Source organism: Sciurus vulgaris (genome assembly GCF_902686455.1).
Source record: "Sciurus vulgaris genome assembly, chromosome: X".
Taxonomy (NCBI): Eukaryota; Metazoa; Chordata; class Mammalia; order Rodentia; family Sciuridae; genus Sciurus; species Sciurus vulgaris.
In genome coordinates this window covers 2,638,163-2,663,760 of record NC_136471.1, presented here as the reverse complement: position 1 = coordinate 2,663,760, position 25,598 = coordinate 2,638,163, and the positions used below count along the sequence as shown (strand labels likewise).

Below are 25,598 nucleotides of genomic sequence, written 5' to 3'. Positions count from 1 at the left end.
TATTTATATATATATATATATATATATATATATAGCAAGTCTCTGCTAGCCAGAGAACATGTCACTCTCTTTCTTGGTCCACTGGGCTAGGGAGTAGATTTTCAGTTTTCTGAAATTTGGGATGCAGTAAAGCACTTGTCAGAAGTTGTTTTAATTTTAATTCAGAAAGATAGACCACTCATGGCTGCAGCATCTAGCAGTTCTTCAGGATCCCCATTCTCTACAGCATGAAGCACTTTCAATATGTTTTCTTTGTGCCCAGAGGCAATCCACTAAATAGATTGGTACTCTCAGTCAGCCAAGTTCAGGTTCAAGTCCTTGTTCACAAAAACTAAAATTATAGAGATGTAATATATGTAGTAAAGGGTTAATTGATTTACAGTGAGAATTAAAATTTCCAGGAGGAGGAAATTAATTGAAAAGTAGAAGTAGCCAGTCAGATTACCATCAGAAGGGTGCTTGACAAGAATGAACAAAGGCACTTGGAGTAGCCTCGAAATTGTTCTCTGCCCTTCCCAGCACCCTCGGAAAGATTGAAACCCGAAGGCTCAGTCTGGGACCTGGAAAGGGCTGGAGACCAAGACATGCGTGGACTCTTTGGCTCTTCTTATTTGAGACTGTCTACAGGCCACACTGCCTCGACAACCAGTGCCAGGAGGGTCCACCACTGGCATGCGTGGGGAGGCAGGTTTGTGAGTCATGAAGTTGGAGGGACTGGGCTGCTAAAAGATCCTTCCCTTTCGTGGGACTCTCATGTCACCTTTCTCACCCCTAATGTCCCCAGCCCCTCCTACAAAGGCAGTGACTGCTGACATTTCCTGAGCACTTTCCTTATTCCTGACCCTAGGCTATGTGCTCTGTGTGGCCTATGCCTCTGAATGTTCCTCATGACCTTGAGAAGTGCATCGTGCAGGTGAACTCCTTCATAGATGAGGAGGAAGCTGGGAGAATGTCAGTGACTTGCCCAAGCTCACACAGCAAATAATTTGTACAGTCAAGGTTTTAAATGCACACTGGATTCTGAAACCTGGGCTCCTAACCACTTGTCGTCATCCTGCCAGCTGGTTTTTGTGTGTTTTTTGCTTTATTTTGAGTTTCAGTTTTGGTTCTGTTTTTTGCCATTTTTTGTTGTCTGCTTTGAAGTCCAGGATGCAGCATCAACTCACAGCATCTGCCACCCTCCTTGCTCAGGCATCCCCTTGCATTCCACTCTTCATGTTGCTTCACTTTGTGTGTTGATCTCCACCTTGCTTTCTCTTTCAGTGTGGAATTTGCAGTAAACCAATGGGTGATCTCCTGGATCAGATCTTCATTCACCAAGACACCATCCACTGTGGGAAATGCTATGAGAAGCTCTTCTAGGTGGGTGCTGGCAGTCCAAGGAACCAGAAGCCAAGAGATCCATTGGGGGAAGAAATCTTCCCTGATCTCTCCCTGTGTCTTAGCCCAGGACCCTGCTATCCCTTCAGCCTTTTTGTCCATGAAGCCCAGTCTTTGTGTCCCTGTGTCCTATTATACTTTGAAGCCTTAAGTGACATGAACAAAGTCCTCCCTGAGGACTTCCAAGTTGTCAGAGTCATAGTCTCTTCCTCTCAAGAAGCACCTTACATCCAGCACCCCAGCTGAGCCCTCTAGCTGCCCTGGAGTGCTACTGGAACTCTATTAGCATCAATTTGTAGCAAGGAAATAAAAACTTTGCAAGGAAAGGGGTGTGAGGAAACACCTAATTGATTTATGGTAGTATCAGGACCTCACCCCAGGTCTTCAGATTCTAGGCCTGCGCTGTGCCAAATGCTTTGGACCACCTCCACCATTGCTTAGCTTAAGATCAGGACTCAGTAGCCAAGGTAATCAGTAAAACAAGCTTCTAAGTTAACAGACAGTGGAGTTGTTCCCAGTGTCTGAGCATGGAACAGAATATTTACCTTGAAGGCAATCGGAATGGGTAGCAACCATACAGTTCCCCAGCTACATGCAGGTTGCCTTCTCAACAGGTGATGCATTTCAACTGGACTCTAGCTCCTGATCACTGGAACAGGGACCCACATCAAGGCCTCTGACTGATCATTGGATTGAACGCATATTTCCAGTCTCATGGCTGCTCCTGTTTTCTTTTAGCTCCCCCAGGATGGTCAGAAGCTGATGACCCCCGGACAAGTTTGGCTGTCCCCAGTTCTTGGATCCTCTCTTTCACTTCCTTCCTCTGATTTCCTCATGCTTCTGCCCTTCTTAGATTGAACATGCTTACATCCAGTATTGTATCTTACTGATGCTATGATAATTACTTATGTGTGTGGCTTTTTATAGCTTAGGAGGCACTTTACATCTATTGTCTCATGTCAGGCTCCGTCAAAGGCTTGAACAAGAATTCCATCTTTGCTTTCCTAAGACATACTGACTTTCTGATGAGTATAGGTGGCCTAGTATGTTAGGAATGGGCAGAAGGATGGAGTTCATTTTGTGCTGACTCCCTTGAGGCTTCTGAGGGGCCAAGTTAAAGACTGTTGACGATCCCTTGTGGGTAAATTGCAAGCATTGAATGCTAGGGATTGGCATAGGCTAATGTTTAGCTTGTCTGTTTCCCATATATATTTTTTAAAGTTTCCATACATTCTTCAAAGTAGTTAGTTGGTTTTGATTGAGTTATGTAGGAGATTTTAATTACCTCCTCCCATGCACCTTTTGCTATATTTGACTTTTTCCCTGAAGGCGTGTGGTGTTTATGCAGTTAGGTTTAAATTCAATATGATATGATTTTAGGAGGCTACTGACCAAAGGGATATCTGTGTATGTTTGAATCTTGATAACTGATTAATGTGTTTGCCCTTAATTCCTGCTTACTGGGCCGTACACAGAAATCCTCTCAACTTCAAGGTCCATAGAGCCAAGTAAGATTAAGAGGAGAAAAAAGTAACATCTTTTGAGGCCTCACCACATACCAGGTATCTTTGGTATTAATTGATGTAATAATCCTGAGAAGAGAATATTCTTGTCTCCATTTTGCAAATGAGGATAGTGAGGCTCAGAGAGGGTGGTCATTGCCTTCTAAAGAACCCTATGCATAACCACTGCTGTCCCTCTCCAGGACCCATGCTCTTTCCAGGAGCAGTAACCACAACAGTGAACATTGATTTAGTGTTTAGTATATGCTCAGCACTGTGCAGAGGTACCTGATTCCTACCATGTAACACTATCCCTTTGGCCTCCACCAAGACATACTCTTATAAAGGGGCAGGATGTGAAATCTCAGTCCTCCTCTGGGCATCCTGGACCCCTGGTGAAGCACTACAAGGGCCAAATTGCCCTCCTTCCCTCTCCTCCAAACCAAGGTGTTTTCAGCTTGGAGCAGATTTGACTCACAGACTTCCCAAAGTGAATCTCGTCAACCCAGGGAAAGCTCCAATCAGCCAGTTACTCTGAATACACACCCTTCAGTAGCCTCTATCTTTAGTTTCTGAGCCCTATGCATATTGGCTTGTGGACTTGTTATTCCTGTCAAATGATCAGAGAACATTCCATTAATTTGCATAGCTTTGCTTTGGATTTACTCTGAAGGAGAAGAGTGAGTATGTCATGTACCCAGACTAAATGTGAGCTAGTCTTGAAGTCTAGCTCCCAGCATGGGACTTGGTACATGGTGAGCACTAACATATAGGTGTTGAGTGAATGAGAAGGAAGTCACTCCTTTGGTGAGAGGTGCCATTGCAGAGTCTCAGTACAGGCCTCCCAGATGGAATGTAAGGTAAAGAAGCCCAAGATAGGCTGCTTTCCCCACCCTAAAGATATACTCTTCCTTTAAGGTAGTTTTAGAACCAACCTGTGAGATATTGAGAGATAGCTTGTAATGTCAGTATTGAACTTGATCCAAAGTAGCCTCTTTCATGTCTTAAAAGACACAGAATTCTGCAGACATAAGGAAGATGAATGGTTGTATTACATTGTTACTTTAAAAAAATTTCTTAGTGTTTCTAGTTGTGCTTGCTTAATCTACAATAGTGTACACAATTATAATAAATGTTAAAATATACATGTCAGTTTGAGGTTTCCTTTTTTTGAGTTTAGTAACTTGGTATACCTGGCTGTGTGATTTATCTGAAGCCTTTCTCTACAAAAGCAACTAAGTACTTACAGCAAGATCTAGAAACTGAAAGTACAGGAAATGTGGAGATCTAGGTTCAGCAAATCAGTATAGGAAATAATATTACTTTGGATATATTCTTCCCTTCATATCCTTCACAGACAGATGACCCATGATGAATAAACGTTCTTATTAAACATTTCCAACGACCAAGAACTCCTTCCTCTCCAAGCCCACACTGTCCTGTGGAGAGCCTCAGCTTTAGAAAATGCATTCTTCAACTGAGTTAAATCATGTTTCCCTTTAATTGGTCACCCACTGGTGGTCTGTAATCCCTCTCCTAAATGCCAGCCCCTAAACTAGATTGAAGATACTTTTCAGGGTTTCTTTCAGTCACCTCCTTCCATTTAAACACTCCTGGTTCCTTCAGATCTTCTTGACACTGATTCTGAATACATGTCTTAAAGGCACTCTTTAAAGCTGCCACGCAATGCGCACTGGATCTTATTACTCCAGCTGTGTACCAAAAGGCAAGACTGCTTCATCTTGCTCCTTAAAGCCAGTGCTCCAGACTGTCAGGATCCTAGTGAATTGTCATTCTGCCTATCAAACCAGCCATACCTCCAAGTTTCACATCATCAGAAAATGCAGCTTATATGCCATCCAAGTCTTGATCCAACTCAGGGACAGGAAGTCCAAAGATGGAACACATGAGACACTAGTGAAATCTTCCCACCACTGAGCAGGGTCCTGGGGGCTATTGTACTAGTGTCTCTCACCCCACCCTCAACCCCCTTTTGGCTAAAATGGATGCAATTAGGAAAAGAGAAAGAGCTTTTACTAATTCAAGAGAAAAGGATTATAGTGCTAGCTTCTAACTAGGTATTTCTGTCTCAGTTGATGATAGCGTGTGACACAAAGAAAAGCACGGTAATGTCACTGTGAAAATTAACTAACAGACCAATTTCCCACCAAGCAAACTGGTCCCAGTATTGGTCCTCCAGTATCCCTACTCCTATTTCCTGTTCCCCACCCTGAATCTATACCCATGAGGGCCCCTTACCCATTCATCCCCATTTATAGTCTTCTGAGGCCTGCTCTTTTCTTATGAATATCTTTGGACTATATATTTCCTCCACAGGACACATTCCTCTGGTGAAGTTTCTCTGCAGTCTCCTCTCACTGGGAATATCCCAAACCTACCTCCAAATTTGTTCTTCCCATGGTTTTATGCCTCTGAATGCCTTCTGCTCCAGGCCCCTTACCAGGGCCCTCTACTTTCAAACACTCACCCCATTCTCTGAGCCGTGTTGGTGAGTTTTGACCCTACCAAGGACTCTGCCAGTGAGGCTCATCTGCCTTCTTCCCATGAGTGTCTTTACCAAGGCATGCTTTACTTAATTGGTCTTGTTAAATGGGTGTTTATTTTATTCCTTTCAAATGAAAACATTTACTCTTTTGTCATTGATTTTCTGTCATTTTCTACTGTTTCATTAATATCTACTTGTTTATTACTTCCTTCTACTTACTTTGGATTTAGTTTGCTTGTCTTTTTTTTTTTTTTTTCTCTTTTTTGCTTCTACTCTCCTCAGTCTGCTTGAAGGTGATAGTTTGCTCTTTTTCTAGTTCCTTAAGGAGTAAAATTGAGTTTTTGACTTGAGATCATTTTTAGTATATGCATTCATAGCTATAAATTTTTCTCTTATTACTGCATTAGCTGCATGTTATGTTTTCATTCATCTCAACAGATTTTCTAATTTCACTGTGACTTCTTTGACCCACTGTTTTTTTAGGATTGTTGTTTAATGTGAATTTCCAAACTTACTTTCTGTTACTGATTTTTAACTTCATTATGTGGTGGTTGAGGAACATATTTTGCATGACTTCAGTTCCTTTGAATTTATGAAGGCTTGTTTTCTGGCACCATGCTTTGCTTTGAATACATACTTCATTGGGTTCTTCTTGAGCAGCTGCTTTGGGTCTCTGCCATGGTCACTGTCCACCCTGCCATTTGCTGTTTGCAGCCTGTCTGTATGATGCATTCTCCTTCAAAATTGCCTCTCTCTCTGCCTGCTCCACCTTGCTCATCACCTACGAAGTTCACTGTACACTGTGCTCTTCACAAAGGCTCTTAGTAAATCATCTCAGACCAGCTTCTGCTGTACCAGCCATCCAGTGTATGTTGGTTTGATATGACATGCTGCTGCCAGTCAACTCCTTGTCTGTCCATTAGTGCTTTCTTTTGGACCAACACCTTGGTGTGCCACTTTGTCACTTAATCTCTAAACAAGCATTTACTTGCTATTTTCTACCAATGTGCTAGATATGGATATCCCCTTCCAGTAAAGCAGACCCAGTTTAGACTTTGGTGATGCTTATAGCATACCATTGTGATAAGTGCTCTAAGGAAAACATACAGGGTAGGAAAAATGCTTTAATATAGTGAACTATTCTGGGCTTGATGGCCAGCTTTTCCCAAGAAGATGATATATAACTTAAATAGGAGTTTGCTAAATACAAGAAGGGTATCTTCCAGCTCCTTTTTTTATGGTGTTCTATATTCATGTCCATCCCCAAGGTGGTTGATTCTTTCCGCATCCTGCCAGGTCTTGCGTGGGGCACAGGGATACATCAGGGATCAAAACAGGCGCAGACTGTTAACTCACAGAATGGTGATTTCATGGAGGGAAAGGCAAGGCAAAAATCCCATTTTGGTAGTAACTACTAGAGGAGCATGGAGAAAAGGTGTGTAACCTGGATTTTGGAGTCAAGGGTGGTGTCCTGGGGGAGGGGACCTCTGAATTGAAGTTTCTTATTTGTTCGTATAATAATTTAAATATTTCCTGAGCACCCACTGTAGGCCAAACCCTAAACTAGACCCTGAAACAATGATGTATTACACAGCGATAGTGGAGCCAAAGCTGCAGTGGAGACCCCTGAAAGTTAGAGATACAAGGAACATGGAATTTTTGCCAGGAGAAGCTTTAGGCACCATGTAAAACCAGCTCAAGAGAGTGGCCACGGGTGCCACCAGTACTTTTAGAAACAAGTTTGTCAGTGGAGCCCTGGAATCATTAAAGAGTTCTATGATCACTCTTCTCTGTAGTCCGGACCTTATCCTAGGAACCACAGCTACTCAGCTGGGAATCCTGAGTGCAACAGCAGAAGCGAAGTAGCAAACAGGATAGTCTGACTTGCTCAGACCTACATATTAGGAAAGCTGATCATAGTTTTCATGGGCATGAAGTAGATAGGAAACCTACTAAATTCTTACTTGATCTATATAAGCAGCAAAGTTCGAGGTCAAGGAAACAAAATCTAACTTAAATGACAAAAATAGAGTTATAGCACTCAATCAGTTCACAGACTTGAGGCAGTTTAACATAGACGTAAAACCCCACATCTGGTTGAGGAAGGCCCTCAGTACCATACTAACAATTGTATTGTTAATCTTTCTTCTGGCTTTCTGCAAAGTGACCTACAGCCTTTTACCAGGGAAACTGTGCATTGGGGAAAAGAAAAACTCAGACCTTTCACAGAGGGACTATGAATTGATGCCAATTTTAGGAGAACCAAAATGTCACTGTGACCTACCAGTCAGAGTTGGGGTTTATGGAAATCAGGTGGTCAATGGAGTTTTGACTCAGATCTGACTCATAGGGAGTCCCTTGACCCACCTTGTGGTATTCCTCAATTCCAAAATGCATAATTGGAGTAGACATGCTTAGCAGCTGGAAGAATCCCCAATTAGTTCCCTTATGTGGAGTGGGGACTATTATGGTGGAAAAGGCCAAATGGAAACTGTTAGAGCTACTTGTACCTAGGAAAATAGCAAATCAATACAATGCAACACGTCCATAGGGATTGCAGAGATCTGTGCTACCATCAGGACTTGGAAGATGCATGGTTGGGGATCCCCACCACACCCCTGTGCACCTTTCCAACTTGGCCTGTGCAGAAGACAGTGGACAATCACAAGCTTAACTAGGTGGTGACTCCAACTGCAGCTGCTGTGACAGATGTGGCTTCAGTGCTCAAACAAATTAACATATCTTCTTATACCTGGTATGCATCTGTGGGTCTGGCAAATGCTTTTTTTATAATACTGTCACAAGCCCCAACCAAGGCAGGTTGCTTTCATCTGTCAAAGCCAGGAATACACCCTCACTGTCACATTCTAGAGGTATATGAACTCTCCAGGCCTGTGTCAGAATTTACTTCCAGGAATCCTAATCACCTTTCCCTTCCATGAGGTATCACACTGGCTGTTACATTAATGACATTATGTTAATTAGATGGCCTGAGTGTGAAGTTGCAACTACTTTTTTTGACCTACTTTCTAAAAAAATTTATTTATTTTTATTTGTACAGACTGCATTTTGATTCATTGTACACAAATGGAGTACAACTTTTACATTTCTATGGTTGTACACGATATAGATTCACACCATTTGTGTAATCATACATGTACTAGACTTACTGTTAAGACATTTGCATGTAATGGAGTGGGAAATAAATCTGAATAAAATTCAGGGGCCTCCTATCTCAGTGAAATTTGCAGGGACCCAACAGTGTGTGGCATGTTGAGATAGGTCCTCTAAGGCAAAGAATAAATTGCTGCTTCTCGCTCCTCCTACATCCAAGAGAGAGGAGGTTCTGCAACAGATCCAGGCTGCTGTTTAGGCTGCTTTGCCTCTTGTTCTATAGGATCCTGCATACCTAGTGGTGCTTAAAATGTCAGTAGCAGATAGGGCTGTACTTTGAAGCCTTTGGTAGGCAGTCCCCATAGGTGAGTTGACACAGGCTTTTAAGGGTTTTCGAGCGATACTTTATCATCATCATTATCTACCCTTCTTTTCAGAGATAAGCTTTGCCTACTAGTGGGCCTTAGTAGAAATTGAACTCTTTTTAAAATTTTATTCGCAGATGGACCTTTGTTTATTTAGGTTTATGTGGTGCTGGGGATTGAACACAGTGCCTTACATGTGCTAGGCAGATGCTCTACGACTGAGCCACAACCCCAGCCCCAGAATCTGAACTCTTGACCATGAGATTTACCTCTCCAAATGCCGTGTTTCTGCCGACACTACCATATGTGGGCTTATACAATGCTATATCCATCATCATGGTATTCTGCACAACATTGCTTCTGGTCAAGGAACCCTTTCATAGTGAAAATAGTGTGGCAGGGGGTTCTGCTCATGGAATTCACTGGTATTATAATGTTCTCCACAATCCTGAAGCAACTGACTTGATAGAACTGTGGATCCTTTTTGGAAGATTCAGTTACAGTGACGGCTGTGAGACTTTGGATGGGATTGGGGAGGGGTTCCTTCCTGCCTCAAGTTTCTGCAGCCTGCTGGTCCTCTGTGCCATTGATCCAGAAATGGGATAACCCTTGGGCTTACTCAGTCTAGCTGCTGCCAGAGCAATCCACCCGCCCACCCCCATCACCAGGTCATGAAAATGATCTTCCTGCAGACTGTTCTCCCCTCTTTGCTGTGGAGACTGTGACTTGCAGTGAGGACCTGGGGATATAAGGACCTGTGGCTTTCTGCTATAAGAATTTGAGCCCTGAATTTGAGCCCAGGCAGGGAGCTGGGGCATGGTGCAGGGCAGCTGGAGGTGCTGGCAGTCAGAGCACTTGCAGGGCTGCTATGTGTAGGAGGCTGAGGAAGCAGGCCACACTCCAAGCTCCAAGAGGAGGGAGTAGGGTCTGGAGAAAGATGGTGCCCTTTGGACAGGCCATGTATCAAATGATGGGTAATTCAGGTGGAGAAAAGCTCAGATGAGTTTTCACCCAGGTGCAGATCCAACCTGGCCAGGGAGAACCTGGGGGCACATGACTCAGGGCCCCCTAGCCCCAGGGACCTCCAAGCCCAGGAAGCAATCATCAGGTACCTGGGCTTTGACCCTTGTATAACCCATTCAAAAGTACAGGAGCCAGGGGTCTGGGTGGGGTCTTGCATGGATGGGGCAAGGACAAGTGGAGAGAGACAAGCTCACTCATCTCATTCCAATATATCCTGCTCTGTGATAGACGACTGAGGGCTGAGAATGGGATGGCCCTGCACCTGCTGATTTCCAGGACCCATGGGAAGCCAGGCTGCCCAGGGTGTGACCTTTATCCTGTTACCCCTGCCATGGAGGCTGGAAAAGTGACTGCCACACATGCTCCAAGAGCAGGCAATCCTAAGTTTAGGAACAGATGGCTAGAGGCATAGATAGGCCACTGCAGGGGAGAGGGCTCATGGGAGAAGACACAGGAAGTCCCAGCTTGGCTTCTAGATTTTCTTTGTCCTTGATATTCATCTGTGACTTGACAAACATACAATTACAAGGTGGTTGATCCACACATGTAAGCACTTGGGTGGATGTTTGTATCTCCAGAAAACATATAACCCACAAAGAACACCTTGTGAGCAGTTTGCACCTTAACATGCTGTAGAGAGCTCTGCCAGTGGGCACGTGCCAAGGCCAGACAGGGATGAAGGAGACAAGAGGCTTCTGTAGGGCTGGTGGGCTGGAGGCCCTTGGGGGTCACACTGTTCAGGGTTGGTGGGGAAGAAGCTTTACCTCAAAGTACCTTCTTCCCAACTCTCTCATTTGATCCTTTAAGGAAGTAAAACCCACCAAGCATCCAACATACCTGCTCACACCCATTCACTAACACTCAGTCAATGATGCAGTCACATCACAGTATACTTACAAGTTCTCACTGAACACTGCCATTGCATGCAATACACACCCAGTGACACCACACATTCACACAAAATGATCCACATGTTCAAATTCAATGACACCCTCACACACAGGGACACATGATATCAGAGCACTTACTCTCACACATAATTATACTCATGCTATCATTCATACATCAATGATGCACACCAATTCAGTGACATATAATGTCTCATGCATACATTCATAGTCACTCAGAAATTCTTACTAACACAAATGATCACACACATGCCCTCACACTCACAGGCCCTTCCCTGACCTGGTCTGCTAGCTGGGCAGCTCACATGTGGCCTCTCTGACCTGGCTGGATGCCCCATTCCCCCCCACCTCCAGTGCACTGCCAGGGATCCTGCGGTCCTGCACCCTCACTTCAATGCCTCACCCACTCATTCCCAAGGGACCAGGGGAGCCAGGCAGACAGTGCCAATGGTCAGAATACTTTTATTTATTTATTAGTGGTGCTAGGGAGAATTGAACCCAGTGCCTCACATGTGTTAGGCAACCACTCTGCCACTGAACTATAGATGCGGCCCTGGTGTCTGTTTAACCAGAAAGATTCACTTTGAAATCTTAACTGTGTGCATTTTGATCCATGACATTTACGTGAAACCTGTGCTGCTTCTGTAATGAATATTATGAAATACTGGATCTGATGTAAATCTTGTGTTTTGCTGACCTCTTCTGACATTACTCCACTGGAATAAGTAATGCCCACCTGCACCCACCTGCATGCACTCAGCAGGCACCGGCCACCGAGGGAACCCGATAGCACTTGATGGACCTTGCCCACATGAACCCCAACATTTTAACCCTGCCACTGTGTCCCCTCCGCTCGCCCCATCCCATCCCTAATGGAAGCACAAGACTCAGCTGGAACATCCATGAGATTTATTGAAGAGAAACATGTACAGAAACCATTGAAGAGAAGGGGATGACAACACCTAAAGGGACTCCTCACGACCACTCGAGGCCACAGGTCCCGGGCCCCCCTCCTCCTGGGGCTGCAGACAGGTGTCTCCTCGCTGGCCGCCACGCTGGGGCCCTCCGGCCACCTTCTCCCTTCCTGAGGGCCCCAGGTCTGCCTCTCGCCAGGACCATGGCCTCTGGCAATGAGCACTCACTTCCAACCGGGAACCCCCTGAGGGGCTGGCTGACTTGCTGTGGGGCGGCCCCTGCCCTACACGGCTGGCACAGGACAGTCACGGCACACTGCAAAGCACGACAGGGAACACCCCCAAAGCCGAGGAAACTGAGTCACAAGCGACAACAGGGCTGGAACGTCCACGCGCAGGCCCGGGCCCTCCCCCTCCATCCAAGGTCCGGTGCTTCCTGCCCGAGGCGAGGCCGCAGTCACCACCACGCCGTGGGCGTCAGCCACGCCCTCGCCGTCCATCCTTCCCGCCGGCCGGGTCTCCGTCTCCTGGGGACTGGGCTCAGGGCCTCCTGGGAGGAACTGCTCAGATAAGAACACACACACACATCTCCACGAGAACAAGCGGCAGGCAGCTGGCCTAGATCTACACCGAGAAAGCAGAGGTTGAGCTCACGACACTGGACAGGAGCGAGCAGGGCCTTGGCTCGCCCAGAAGCTCACGGCACGAGCCCGGGCCTGGAGGTGGCCGGCGGCGAGGGCAGGGACCTCCGCCCGGGCTTCACACACACCTCACGGCTTTGCACAGGAACGATGGCTAGTGTGGGGGCAGGCATTGGACACGTGGGTCACTATGGGGCCTACGGATAAGGGTGGGCTTCCCGGGACAGGGAGCTGCCTGTCCTGGGGACGGTGAATCAGGGTGGGGTGTCGCCTGTTGGGGGAGCCAGGCAGCTGGCACCCTTGAGATGAACTCTTTCCCCCAATGTCTCCCAGTCCAGTGCAGGTGGCAGGCATCTTCAGGCCCCCCATCTAGGCTGGGCCGGGCCACTCAGGGGTGCCTCTGGGCCTGCAGTCCTAGTCTGGCAGGGTTTGGTTTGACCCTGGTGTTGACAGGTCTTGAGTAGCGATTTGCCATGCCAGGCCCCAGTTCTCTCTGCTTGCTTTCTCCAGTTCTCCAGTGGTCCTGCACAAACGAAACAGAACAAACTGCCCCCCTCCAAGTCCTCCCTCATCTCCTCCCACTCCTCTCTACCTGCTCCTCTTTGGAACAAAAGCTGCCTTCCACACCCACTCACTCCCAAGACAGCTCTGGGGCACTGACCTACTGGGTGCCAATGTCCCCATGAGGGGGTCTTCTCAGTTTTTAGTGTCCTTGCCCACACAGCCCCGTCAGGCTGCAGGGGAGGAAACTGCCTCTGGGCTGGTGCTGGGCACCCAGGGCTCTTGGGTCCAGAGACCCGGCCTTTAGGGGCGCAGGGGTTCAAGGGTACTGCCTTCCTGGGGCTCCCCTAGGGCAGTGTAGATGATCCTGAAGACAGGCTGGACTGTGCGGCCTCCCCTGCGGAGCATTATTTCTCTCTCTTGCAGCTCTTGCTCAGGGGCTCCTGCTCCTTCTGACAGGGATGGCCCTGGGGCAGGCTCCTCCATGCTCCGTATGTCCTGGTGTCTGCTGGGCATGGTGAGCTCTGAGTCCATAGTGTGGGAACTTAGAGGTGGCCAGATGGCAGTGCAGACAGCCAGGCCAGAGTGCCCGGTCTCACCATCTTCACACTCTGCGTCGCTGGGGTCTCTGCAGGAGACTTGGGACTCCCATGTGCAGGGTGGGGCAGCTCCCTGCTTGGTATTCTGGCACTTCCTGGGGACTGTGCCCTGGGCCTTCCCTGAGCAGCATGTGCTTTTCTCCTGTTTGATGAAGCCCCTTCCCACTGGTAGAGGGTCAGGAGGCTGGACCTCAGCCTGCCAACTGGGTCCTGCCCCACATGGATCTCTCGCTCTTTGCCTTGGCTGTTCCTTCCCCTTTTTAAGATCTGTCTGCTGCTTACGAGGGAAAGGAGTGCTGGGATCTCCTGAGCCTATGCTTCCTAGGGCTTGGGGTGGCTCACGCCCCCAGCCCCTTCCTCGTTTCCCAACCCTTCTGCAGCAATTGTTGGCCTCTGCTTAGCGGGAGATTGGTTCTCAGCCTTGGGACATGCTGCCTGGCTATGGCCTTTGCCTCCGGTGCAGTGTTCACAGGGCAGTCGTCTGCGCTTCAGTGACGGGGATGCACCTTCCTGTGCAGTCTGGGTGCTGTTTTCACTGAAAGACCCTGCGTGCACCGTGACCTGAACTGCAGAGACACCTGCTTCTGCTACTGCCTGTCTGCCAGAGGGTCTGCGGCCCCGTCCTACTTGCCTCTGCTTCTCTTTCATCACTGCCACAGTGGTCTCCCACTCCTCTTCATCTCGAATGAGCTTCATTAATTCCAGAAAAGTGGGTGGGCACCCTCGCTGATCTAAGAGCTCAAGTTTGCCCCGCAGGGCAGTGGTCATGCAGGCCCGAGCTAGAATATGTTTGAGGCGAATCATGTCTGTGCTTTGCACTGACAACGGGCTCTGCTGCACTGCTTTATGCAGCAGGGGCTCTAAGCGCAGCAAAAAAGCAGAGATCTTCTCTGCAGACTTCTGACAAGTCTGAAGAAACCTGAACTGCGAGGTTCTACAGTCCTCTTTATTCCCAAAGATCTGCCTTAGGGCATCCAGGCACTGCTCCACAGTCATGGAGTCATTATTGGCCCTGAGCACCCGCATGATTGACAATGCAGGGCCACGTAAGCTCTCTAGCAGGCGCCGCCTCTTCTCTACCTCTGACACCTGCCACATTTGCATCATCTCGGTGACCTGCTCTAGCCAAGCTTCAAAGCTCTCTTCACCTGAGCCTGGTAAAGCACCCCCTGAAAACACTTTCAGCTTTCGGTACCACATGCTTTCTCTCAGAGGCTGTAAAACTGGTGGTTTGACTTGGTCCAAGTCCTCTGGCTCCATGCCCTCAATGGGAAGGCTGCTATACCCCAGAGTTTTGGCCACATCTACCATTCTCCGGCCTTCATCTTTCAGGAAGTAACTCAGCCTATTGATAAATTCATCATCTGGATTCCGAGGTTTTACCACTACTTCCCAGGCACCCCCTTTTCCTGGTATCTCACTGGGTATAGAAGCATAGTTGACAGTGTCAGCCAGTTCAACAAAGACTGCCTTAGCATTGTCTTCCCTCCTGAATATTCTGCCTAGCATCCTGTATGTACACAGGGGATGTAAGCCTGCCTTCAAGGTCTCCTTAATTTCAACCTCACTACACTCCACAGGGATGCCCACAATCAGCAGGGCTTTCCTGGGGTCCAGGTCCATCCCCTTGCACCAATCTTCTAATAGTGTCACAGCCATTGCTCCCTCTTTCTATGGACTGATCTAACACGAGGGCAGTAATCACTCAGTTCTAGAAGTGCTCAAAGAATTTTGAGCCAATACTAAGTAGGAAGGTAGAAGTGTCCCAGGTTTCCACAACCTGTAATTCAAATGGGGTGAGAACATTGTTAATGCTTGCTCCCCACCCCCACCAAGAGTTCCTTCTCTATCCCCATCTCCCCTCAGACACTTAGTCCCTGCTTCCCCAGAGTCCTGCAATCATTTTGTAGAGGATCTCCCCACACAAAGCTACCTACCTCACCCCTTCCTGCTGTGGGTTTCTCCTTGGAAGTCCAGGGACTCTGCTTCGTGGGATTCAGGGGCCTGTGGTGAAAACGCCAACGTCAGGAGGTAGGGCCTGATGTCTAGAGACACTGCAGCAGCCCTCTTTGGCAGTAGAGGGCAGGAATGTCCTGCTACCTGCTTGGAATTGTGCAGGTCCTGGTCACGAGAACACCCTTCTCACTGAGGTGAAGGGTGGAAGCAGGGATACAGAGCTCCCCCTATCTCAGGAAATGTGTGACATATGAGAAAGATGGTGGGAGCTATGCACAAGGTAATGAGAGTGGTGGGTGTGGAGAGTGTGTGACAAGCTGCAGTGTTGTCATGGATACCCAGAACAGCGTGGACCATGGGTTTCTATCATAGGGAGTGTTGTGTGGAAAGGTTAGAGCCCTTGAGGAGCAATAGGTGATGTCATTCACCTCCAGCCAATGAAGCCTCCTAGCAATGGAGGGTGAAAGAGGAACAGGGAGATGGGGTGTGAGGTGAGCAGGGAGCGAGGAGTGAGCACTGAAAAAAAAGCAAAGCTTATAGTTTCAAATTGTGTGGAAGCTGGAATCAGAGGCAGAAAAGGAACCCAGAAAGTGCCTCTACTGCTACACTACAGGAAAGACAACTCTCACCTATGCTGCAGAGTCTGTGAATCCTGGCAGGCAGACTATCCCACTCTTTGCCAGAGTTACAGAGGTTCTTCCCAACATACCCCACCTCGCAGCTGCTCACCCTGCTGCCTAGCGCCCCACTGGAGTGCAGGTGCCTGATACGGTTGGCACTAGACAGTCAGCCTTCTAGCTCTGTCCACTCAGAGCTAGAAGTTCCCAGGCCACGGGTGGTGGATCCTGCTCCAATGGATCTGTCAAGGCAAGGTAGAGGTATTTTTACTAGGCTTCTGTCCTGAAAGCCCCTGCACAGTGTGTGCTAATTCTGAGCTGCACGAGTGTCCACAAGGCCCCTTGTGCAGTGATAGGAGAAACTGCTCAACTGTTTGAGCTTCTGTTGGGGCCGAAGGGATCCTAGCAGGCGGCTTCCCTATCCTCACTACAAACCCCACTCATCAAGCCCTGCTCCACACCAAACCCCCCCTTTCAAGCCCCTCCCCTCCAAAGCCCCACCCTTCTGTAAGCCCCGCCCATTCCAAGTCCCTCCCCTCCAAGCCCCACCCCTCCCAAACCTCGCCTCACGAGCCCCTCCCCTTCGAAGCCCCGCCCCTCCAAAGCCCCACCTCTAAGAATGTCCCTGTAATATCCCCACCCCGACTTTTTCAGCTCCCCATCCCCCAATTATCTAAAAGCCGGTAAAAAGCCAGTCACAGTAGCCGCCTGCCGAGAATCCCAGCTATTGCCGAGGCTGAGGCAGGAGGAGTACTGGAACCCAGGCGACGACATAGTGAGAGATTCCCATCTCAAAATAACAAAAAACGCCCATATGATCCATACCGTTTAAATAAATCCCCCACCACCTCACATATCCCCCATTCCAGATTAGGAATACATCTAGTCACTGATAATGGGCACAGAGGTCAGGAGGGGAAGGAGCCAAGTCCAACAGGTCCCCCTTTATTTTCTAGGTTTGTTGCATTGCTAGAAATTTTAGAAGACCCTTGGAGTTCTGGGTCTGATATACTGGGATCTAACTTCCAGAAAAAACTTCTGACCACTGGCACCTGGGATACTGTGGAAAACACTAAGGGTCACTGGGGAGAATTCGCTGTGATCTGGGTTTCTGTCTGTACCCTGGGCCCAGCACCATACCTGAAGACGAGAGTTCCCTTGGATGTAGCCACCACAGCTCTGCCACTGTGTCCGCCTCCGTACAGAATGGAGCACGAGAGTGCGGCGGCAAGAACATATATAGGGTGACAACCCCCCACTCCCCGAGCTGCACACGGCCCTCTCGCACCTGCGCCCTGGCAGTGTCACCCTCACTTCTCCCCATCCCCCCAAAGCAGGATTCTCACTTTGCTCCCCCGTCCCTTTCTATTCTGTACTTGGGGTTGACGGGAAATTCGAAATGAGCAGGGAACCGCTTACATTGTGCAATAAGTCCAGGTCCAGTTGTCGTATTGGCTTAACAGAGACTGCCCAGCCGGCCACGTGCCGCATCAGGCCCAGAAGCCATTGCGGCTACTGCTGCACATGTCACTCCCTCATTGGACAGGAGCTGTAGCATCACAGCCACCAGTCACTCTCATTTCTATATTCAAACTGCCACCACAGGGCCGAGTGCAAAGTACAGGGCCGGGTGCAATGTATACGGCTATGTGCAAAGTATAGGGTCGAGTGCAAAATACAAGGCTGAGTGCACAGGACAGGTTGGGCACAAAGAACTGGCCCAGTGGATGCTTATTGATTAAAAGCCATGTCCCCTGCTTAGTTTTTATTTGGGTTGTGTTCTAGGGAAGAGGTAAAAAAAAAAAAAAAAAAAAAAAAAAAAAAAAAAAAATACAGCTGCTTCCTGCATTTCACAAGGGCATGGAAATTTTCAAGGTGCCCCGAGAGAAAGCTGTCAAAAGATTGCACAACCAATTATTGTTCAAGTATTACCCGCCTCGTACACAAACTGCTTCCTGCCCGTTTCCGAAACGGATTTCTTTTGCAGACGAAAGACAGATATTTGTTCAGGGGTCCAAAACCTGTTCTGGAAAATGCTGTGGATGGGACACAGGTAACACAGTGCAACTTGAACCCGAATCCCTCTAAAAATACAGGTTCTGAATCAGGAGGTCTGGAACTGAGCTGAGTCTTCCAAAGCTCAGGAACTCCATGCTGTGGGTCTCTTCCCACACGTTTTTAAGAGGCTCTGAAGCCTGGGATTACATTTCAGGGTCAAAAGTTGTGGGATTTTGGTGAAAAAAAAAATGAATTTGTTCTGCTATATTTGGGAGAAAAAGAAAAGGCTTCAATGAATTCCACGATTAGGTTTAATTGTAACGCATGAATAAAAATAAAAAACAGGCTTTTCTAGAATTTTTTGATAAAATTTTAAGTCAAAGATCACTGAACAATATTCCCTGCTCAAGAAGAGAGACCATGGAGAGTTCATTAAATAAATACCCTTCACAATTCCACTCAAAGAGCTCACACTCACCTCTGGAATACTCAGTGTATTAGTGAGCTTTTTCACTGCTGCTACAAAAAGACCCAACTAGAACAATTTTAGAGGTGGAAAGTTTATTTGGGGACTCACAGTTTCAGAGGTCTCAGTCCATGGACAGTCAGCTCCCTTGCTTGGGGCTCAAGGTTGAGACAGAACATCATGGTGGAAGAGTGTGGCAGAGGGCTGGGGTTGTCGCTCAGGGGTAGAGCATTTGCTTCTGTGTGAGGCATTGGGTTTGAGCCTAAGTATCACATAAAAACAAACAAACAAACAAATAAATAAATAAAATAAAGGCATTGTAAAAATAAATAAATAAATAAATATATGTGTTACACACATATTATATCTCTATCTATCTATATATGAAGAGAGAGAGAGTGGAGCAGCTCACATGATGATCAGTAAGCAGAGGGAGAATGCATTCATCAGGTACAAAATATATACCTTAAAGGCTCATCTGCAATGCCCACCTCCTCCAGCCACACCCTACCTGCCTTCAGTTACCACGCAGTCAGTCCCATCAGGGGATCAATTCACTGACTGGGTTAAGGCTCTCACAACTCAAGCATTTCTCCTCTGAACCTTCTTGCATTGTCTCACTCACAAGTTTTTGGGGGACATCTCACATCCGAACCATAACACTCAGCAAAGAGTGATAGTTTGACATCTTCCTTTCCTATTCATATCCCTTTAATTTCTTTGGTCTGTCTGATTGCTCTGGCTAGAGTTTTAAGTTGAATAGAAGGGGTGAAAGAGGGCATTCTTGTCTTGTTCCAGTTTTTAGGGGGAATGCTTTCAGTTTCTCTGCATTTAGAATGATATTGGCCATGGGCTTAGCATAGATGGCCTTTACAATGTTGAGGTATGTTCCTACTGTCCCTATCTTTTCTAGTGTTTTGAGCATGAAGGGATGCTGTGTTTTATCAAATGTTTGTTCTGCATCTATTGAAATAATCATATGATTCTTAACTTTAAGTCTGTTGATGTGGTGAATTACATTTATTGATTTCCAGATATTGAAGCAACCTTGCATCCCTGGGATGAAATCCACTTGATCATGGTGCACTATCTTTTTAAATATGTTTTTGTAAGTGATTTGCTAAAATTTTGTTAAGAATTTTTGCATCTATGTTCATTATGGATATTGGTCTGAAGTTTTCTTTCTTTGATGTTTCTCTGTCTGGTTTTGGTATCATGGTGATATTAGCTTCATAGAATGAGTTTGGAAGGGTTCCCCCCTCTTCAATTTTATGGAATACTTTGAGGAGTATTGGAATGAGTTCTTCTTTGAAGGTCTTGTAGAATTTGGCTGAGAATCCATCTGGTCCTAGACTTTTCTTTGTTGGTAGGCTTTTGATAACTTCTTCAATTTCATTGCTTGAAGTTGATCAATTTAAATTGCGTATGTCCTCCTGATTCAGTTTGAGTGGATCATACATCTCTAGAAACCTGTCAATGTCTTCGAGATTTTCTATTTTGTTGGAGTATAGATTTTTCAAAATAGCTTCTAATTATGTTTTGTGTTTCAATAGTGTTTGTCATGATATTTCCTTTTTCATCATGAATTTATAGTAATTAGTAATTTGAGTTTTGTCTCTCCTCTTTGTTAGTGTGGCTAAGGTTTTATCAATTTTGTTTATTTTTTCAAAGAACCAACTTTTTGTTTTGTCAATTTTTTGAATTGTTTCTATCATTTCAATTTCATTGATTTCAGCTCTGATTTTAATTATTTCCTGTCTTCTACTACTTTTGTTGTTGATCTGTTCTTTTTCTAGGGCTTTGAGCTGTAATGTTAAGCCATTTATTTGTTGACTTTTCTTCTTTTATTGAATGCACTCTATGCAATGAATTTTCTCTTAGTACTGCTTTCATAGCATCCCAGAGATTTTGATATGTTGTATCATTGTTCTCGTTAACCTTTAAGAATTTTTTATTTCCTCCATGATGTCTTCTGCTATCCATGCATCATTCAATAACATATTATTTAGTTCCAGGTGTTGGAGTAGTTTCTGTTTTTTATTTTATCATTGATTTCTAATTTCATTCCATTATGATCTGACAGAATACAAGGTAATAGTATATCTTTTTGTATTTGCTAAGAGTAGCTTTGTGGCATAACATATGGTCTGTTTTAGAGAAGGATCCATGTGCTGCTGAGAAGAAAGTGTATTTGCTTGTTGATGGATGGAATATTCTATATATGCCTGTTAAGTCTAAATTATTGATTGTGTTATTGAGTTCTGTGGTTTCTTTGTTCAGTTTCTGTTTGGAAGATCTGTCCAATGGTGAGAGAGGTGTATTAGTGTCACCTAGTATTATTGTGTTGTGGTCTGTTTGGTTCCTGGAATTGAGAAGGATTTGTTTGACGTACATGGATGAGCCATTGTTTGGGGCATAAATATTTATGATTGTTATGTGTTGCTGATTTATGTTTCCCTTAAGCAGTATGAAATGTCCTTCTTTATCCTTTCTGACTAACTTTGGCTTGAAGTCCGCTTTATCTGATATGAGGATGGAAATCCCCACTTCTTTACTGAGTCCATGTGCGTGGTAGGTTTTTTCCCATCCTTTTACCTTTAGTCTGCAGGTGTCATTTTCTATGAGATGAGTGTCTTGAAGGCAGCATATTATTGGGTCTTTTTTTAATCCAATCTGTCAGTCTAACATTCAGAGTTATATTTGAGATGTAACTTGTATTCTTGGTCATTTCCTGAATTCCTGCTTATTTTTGGTTGATTTCCTGGAATTCCTGCTTATTTTTAGTTTTTAACTTGACTTGGTTTCACCTTTAATTGGCTTTTCCTGTAGGGTAGTTCCTCCCATTGCTGATTTGCATCATTGTTTTTCATTTCCTCCTCATGGAATATTTTGCTGAGAATGTTCTGTAGTGCAGGTTTTCAATTTGTAAATTCTTTTAACTTTTATCATGGAAAGATTTTATTTTGTCTTCAAACCCGAAGATAAGTTTTGCTGGGTATAGGATTCTTGGTTGGCAACCATTTTTTTTTTCAGAGCTTGAAATATGTTGTTCCAGGCCCTTCCAGCTTTTAGGGTATGGGTTGAGAAACCTTCTTATATTCGTATTGGTTTCCCCCTATATGTAAATCTGATGCTTTTCTCTCGCAACCTTTAAAATTCTATCTTTATTTTGTATGTTAGGTATTTTCATTATAATGTGACTTGGTATGGATCTGTTGTAATTTTGTACATTTCGTGTCCCACAATCCTGTTGTAACTTGATTTTCCAATCTATTCTTCAGATTTGGGGAATTTTCTGATATTATTTCATTGAATAGATTGTTCATTCTTTTGGTTTATATCTCTTGGCCTTCCTCAATCCCAATAATTCTTAAATTTGGTCTTTTCATGATATCCCATACTTCTTGGAAGTTCTGATCATGATATCTTACCATCTTTTCTGTTTGCTCAACATTGTTTTCAAGATTAAATATTTTGTCTTCATTGTCTGAGGTTCTGTCTTCCAAGTGATCTAGTCTGTTGGTGATGCTTTGTATTGAGTTTTTAATTTGGTTTATTGTTTCCTTCATTTCAAGGATTTCTGTTTGTTTTTACAGAATCTCTCTTTATTGAAATGATCTCTTACATCCTGCATTTGCTCTTTTAACTGTTTATTAGTGTGATCATTCATTGCCTGTAATTGCTCTCTTATCTCATCCTTTGCTCTCTGATCACTTTAATTATGTACACTCTATACTCCCTTTCTGACATTTCATCTACCATGCTGTCATTGGATTCTATTGACATAGCACTAGGTTTGTTTGGGACACATTCTTCCCTTGTTTTTCATGTTGTTCATGTATCTTCCCCTCTAACCATGCGAATCCAAGGTATTGCAGTTTTCTGCCTATAAACTTATAATATCCCTGCAGGTTTCCAATACCTCACCTTAAAGTGGGAGATCAATATTAGTAGCATACAATACAAACAATATGCATCCTTAACCCAGATATTCCCTATTAAGGTATTAACAATATTTTCTTTGTAAACAGAGATGATGAGTTCAATTATTATCTCCAGCATAAACAATAGGTTTGTAATAATGACCACAATTTCTAATGGTGGACAAAGAGGATGGGGAGGGGTGTAGGATATAATGTTAATGAGATAATAAGTGAGTCTATAGTGGTTCTAGGTCATAGGAATAGTGAAAGTGGAATTAAAAGAAATTGGTTTTTAGCATGAGAAAAGGGAGAATCAGTCTCCAAGGAAACAGAAAGTAAGAGGAAAATAGAGTGAGAAAAATAATTTTAAAAATAAAGGTAGGAATAATGGTAATAATACTACTAATTAAAAAATCCTACAATGAAATTATACTATACTGTTCAAACCTCTTAGGCTTCAGTAGCCTGATGCCTGAGAGGAACTTGATAATGCAGTGTCCCAAGAAGGGAGCTGCCTCACTAGGGATGGTGACCTCCAGGTCGGGAATAATCCATGATAGCGGGCAGTGTCAACAGTGTCAACCCCACCTGCTGGTAGATGGTCAGCTACAGTGTGGGCACTAGACCACAAGCTGGGCCTGGGCATCACTGGAGTTATGCACAGACACTGGGTCTGGTCCCCTCTAAGAAGAGGCTGACTATAAGTAAAACATTTTTTCATCTACTTCTGCTCATCTCATATCTTCACACCAAGTTCTTTTTAGGCATGTTTATACCTTCCATTTGAAAAAAACACTTTCTTGCCTAAGCCTTGGGCTGCTTGTAGATCTATCTCATAGTCCTCATGTTCTGCCTATTAAAACATCCTTCCTCCCCACCCTTCTGTGAGAAATAGAAAGTTTGATGGTCCATTTTCAGAATATAGCACTTAACTTTAATTGGGATGTAAGATCCAATCATAGCCATTTTAACTATATCCCTTCCCTTTGCCAACCCCTATTTCAAAATTAGCCAATCACATAGATTGTAACCCTGAGCTCTTCCTGTCAGAGTAAGGGGCAGCTGCTGGGTTAGAGATAAAAATGGCTGACTGTTCTTCCAAGTGTGCTTGCTTCCTGGATTTTCTTTGGTAGCCCACCCTTCTGCAGAAGTAAAGTTTGCCTTGCAGATTTCCTTCTGAGTTGTGTTTGATTCCTTGAAGCACCCCAGTATTTCTAACAATTTTGGTAACAGATACAGGGCTCCATACATTGCCAAGGGGTTGTGGAGACTCCCTCCATAGAGGAGACATGTGCCACTGCCTTGTTGCAGTGACCTTGGAGTGGGGTAGAAAACCTGCAATCCCTGAGGCTGACAATGGGCCTAAAATCAAAAATGGATTGTTAATGAAGGGATAGGACCCTAACAAGGTTGATATCTGTGGGAAGCCATCCATTTTAGCAGAATCAGGTTTGGTTGAGCCATGGGATACAGAGGTCTGACTCTCAGGAACTGGCAGTCATGAGAGACTGTTTCACACAGCTGAGGAATAAGTGGCCCTGTATGGAGTGGCTCGCCCCTGAGGATATGCTAATTCTCTAAGCAAATGACTTTCCTCACTCCACCCGATCCTGTTCCTCACAGAAGATGCCCCTCCCAGTCTGGGTCCCTTTACCTGTGGGGCATGACTTAAATAAAACTTTAACAAAAACAGTCAGTCTAAATTGGCGAGAGTAAGTATGCACTTGAAGTTACAAATGAACCCACATGTTTTTCTAGGTGACCAAACAATCAGAGCATTGTTTTTTGTTTTTTTTTTTTGAAGTGTTTAAAGTGCACTATCCATTGCTTCTGAAGATTTTTCTTTAGTAAGAATAACTGATTTAAAATGTTAATTAGACTTATCTGCTACTTTGGTTCTCATGGGTAACCAAAGATAAAAATGGGTAAATTAAGCCAGGCACAGTGGCATAGGCCTGTAATCCCAGCAGCTCAGTAGGCTGAGGCAGGATAATCACAAGTTTGGGGTCATCCTCAGTAACTTAATGAGGTCTTAAGCAACTTGGTGAGACCCTGTCTCAAAATTTAAAATTTTAGAAAAGGACTGGGGATATGGCTGGGTGGTTAAGCACCCTTAGGTACAATCCCTGGTACCCCCACAAAGTAAACAAAAGTGGGTAAATTAGATTTAACATAAATGGGATAAACATTTATAAAAGTGTTTGTTACAGAAGATGTCTGATTAACTTGCAAAGTTAAAATACTAAAACATCAGCTAAGTATAAATTCAAGTACTCTTGGCTTGAATTTCATAAGGTAATATATGTTGGAGTCTATCAAATGTGTTTTCATAAGTTGACAAATAAAAGTAAAAGGTTTAAGATGGCTTGTTTCTGGATCTTAAACTAAAAGCAAGGTTAATAAGAGTCAAAATTCTAACAGGTATAATTCTATATGTGCACAGAAAGTGTAATGTATAAAGCTGCTCCCCCGCCCTTGCAGGTGCAGTAATTTCCCCCCTCCCAGCCGCTTGTCAGTCTGTGAACATCCTGGCTATAATAGCCATTGGTTCATCAGTCCGCGTGCAAGTGTCCTTCTCCGATACTGGTCCCGTTAGCCCGGCAGAATTCGACTGCTTTACTGTAGCTTCCCCGCCACCTTTCCCATCCTTCTCTCTCTCCTCCTCACTTTCTCTATCCTCCTGGCTTTCCACTCTCTCTAGCGCACGCCCTTTCTCTTTCCTTTCTCTTTTCCTCTCATTTTCTCTCTTACCCTGCAGGGAGACACTGTTTACTTAATAAATTCCCTTATGTGATTTTCCGTGTCCGATGTGATTTCGTGGAAATTCCCTTACAGAAAGTTTCAGCTGTGTTTTGATTAAACTGTAAAAAGAGTAAAATGTTTCTTCTTATCGAAAAGGAGTAAAATTTGTTTGAGTAAGAACAGATGGAACTCCTGTAAGTTCAGGGCAACCTAACAGGTTTTTTTTTTTTTTTTTTTTTTTTTTTTACTACTTGGGAGTACTAGTCTGGGGACTTATGGTTTCTGGATAAAGGTATTGATCAGAGTCCATACTGAACAGATATTAAGAAAAGTGTTGGATTAATGATTGGAAACTGTGTTGCACAGGCACTGGGAGGGTACAAGGTTATTGGCATGGCCCATGACTCTCTAACTGACCATGCCCTATTAGTCCTTGAGTCTGA

General features: G+C 44.9%; 2 protein-coding genes across 9 annotated transcripts in view; one reads left to right on the top strand and one right to left on the bottom strand.

Moving 5' to 3' along the window:
- The window catches only part of ZNF185 (zinc finger protein 185 with LIM domain), a 53,237-nt gene extending 48,958 nt beyond the window's left edge, over window positions 1-4,279 (top strand). For all 8 annotated transcript variants that reach the window (XM_079123881.1, XM_079123879.1, XM_079123880.1 and 5 more), the window contains 2 exons: window positions 1,264-1,362; window positions 2,119-4,279. In XM_079123881.1, the coding sequence (XP_078980007.1) occupies window positions 1,264-1,362 (99 nt within the window). In that variant the 3' untranslated portion in view covers window positions 2,119-4,279. The remainder of the gene's footprint in view (window positions 1-1,263; window positions 1,363-2,118) is intronic.
- Window positions 4,280-13,774: 9,495 nt separating this feature from the next.
- Window positions 13,775-15,112, bottom strand: PNMA5 (PNMA family member 5; the record flags this gene model as incomplete). The annotated part of the gene is made up of 1 exon (XM_079123656.1): window positions 13,775-15,112. The coding sequence occupies one exon, from the start codon at window positions 15,110-15,112 to the stop codon at window positions 13,775-13,777; it is 1,338 nt and encodes a 445-aa protein (XP_078979782.1).
- Between the last annotated feature and the right edge of the window lie 10,486 nt (window positions 15,113-25,598).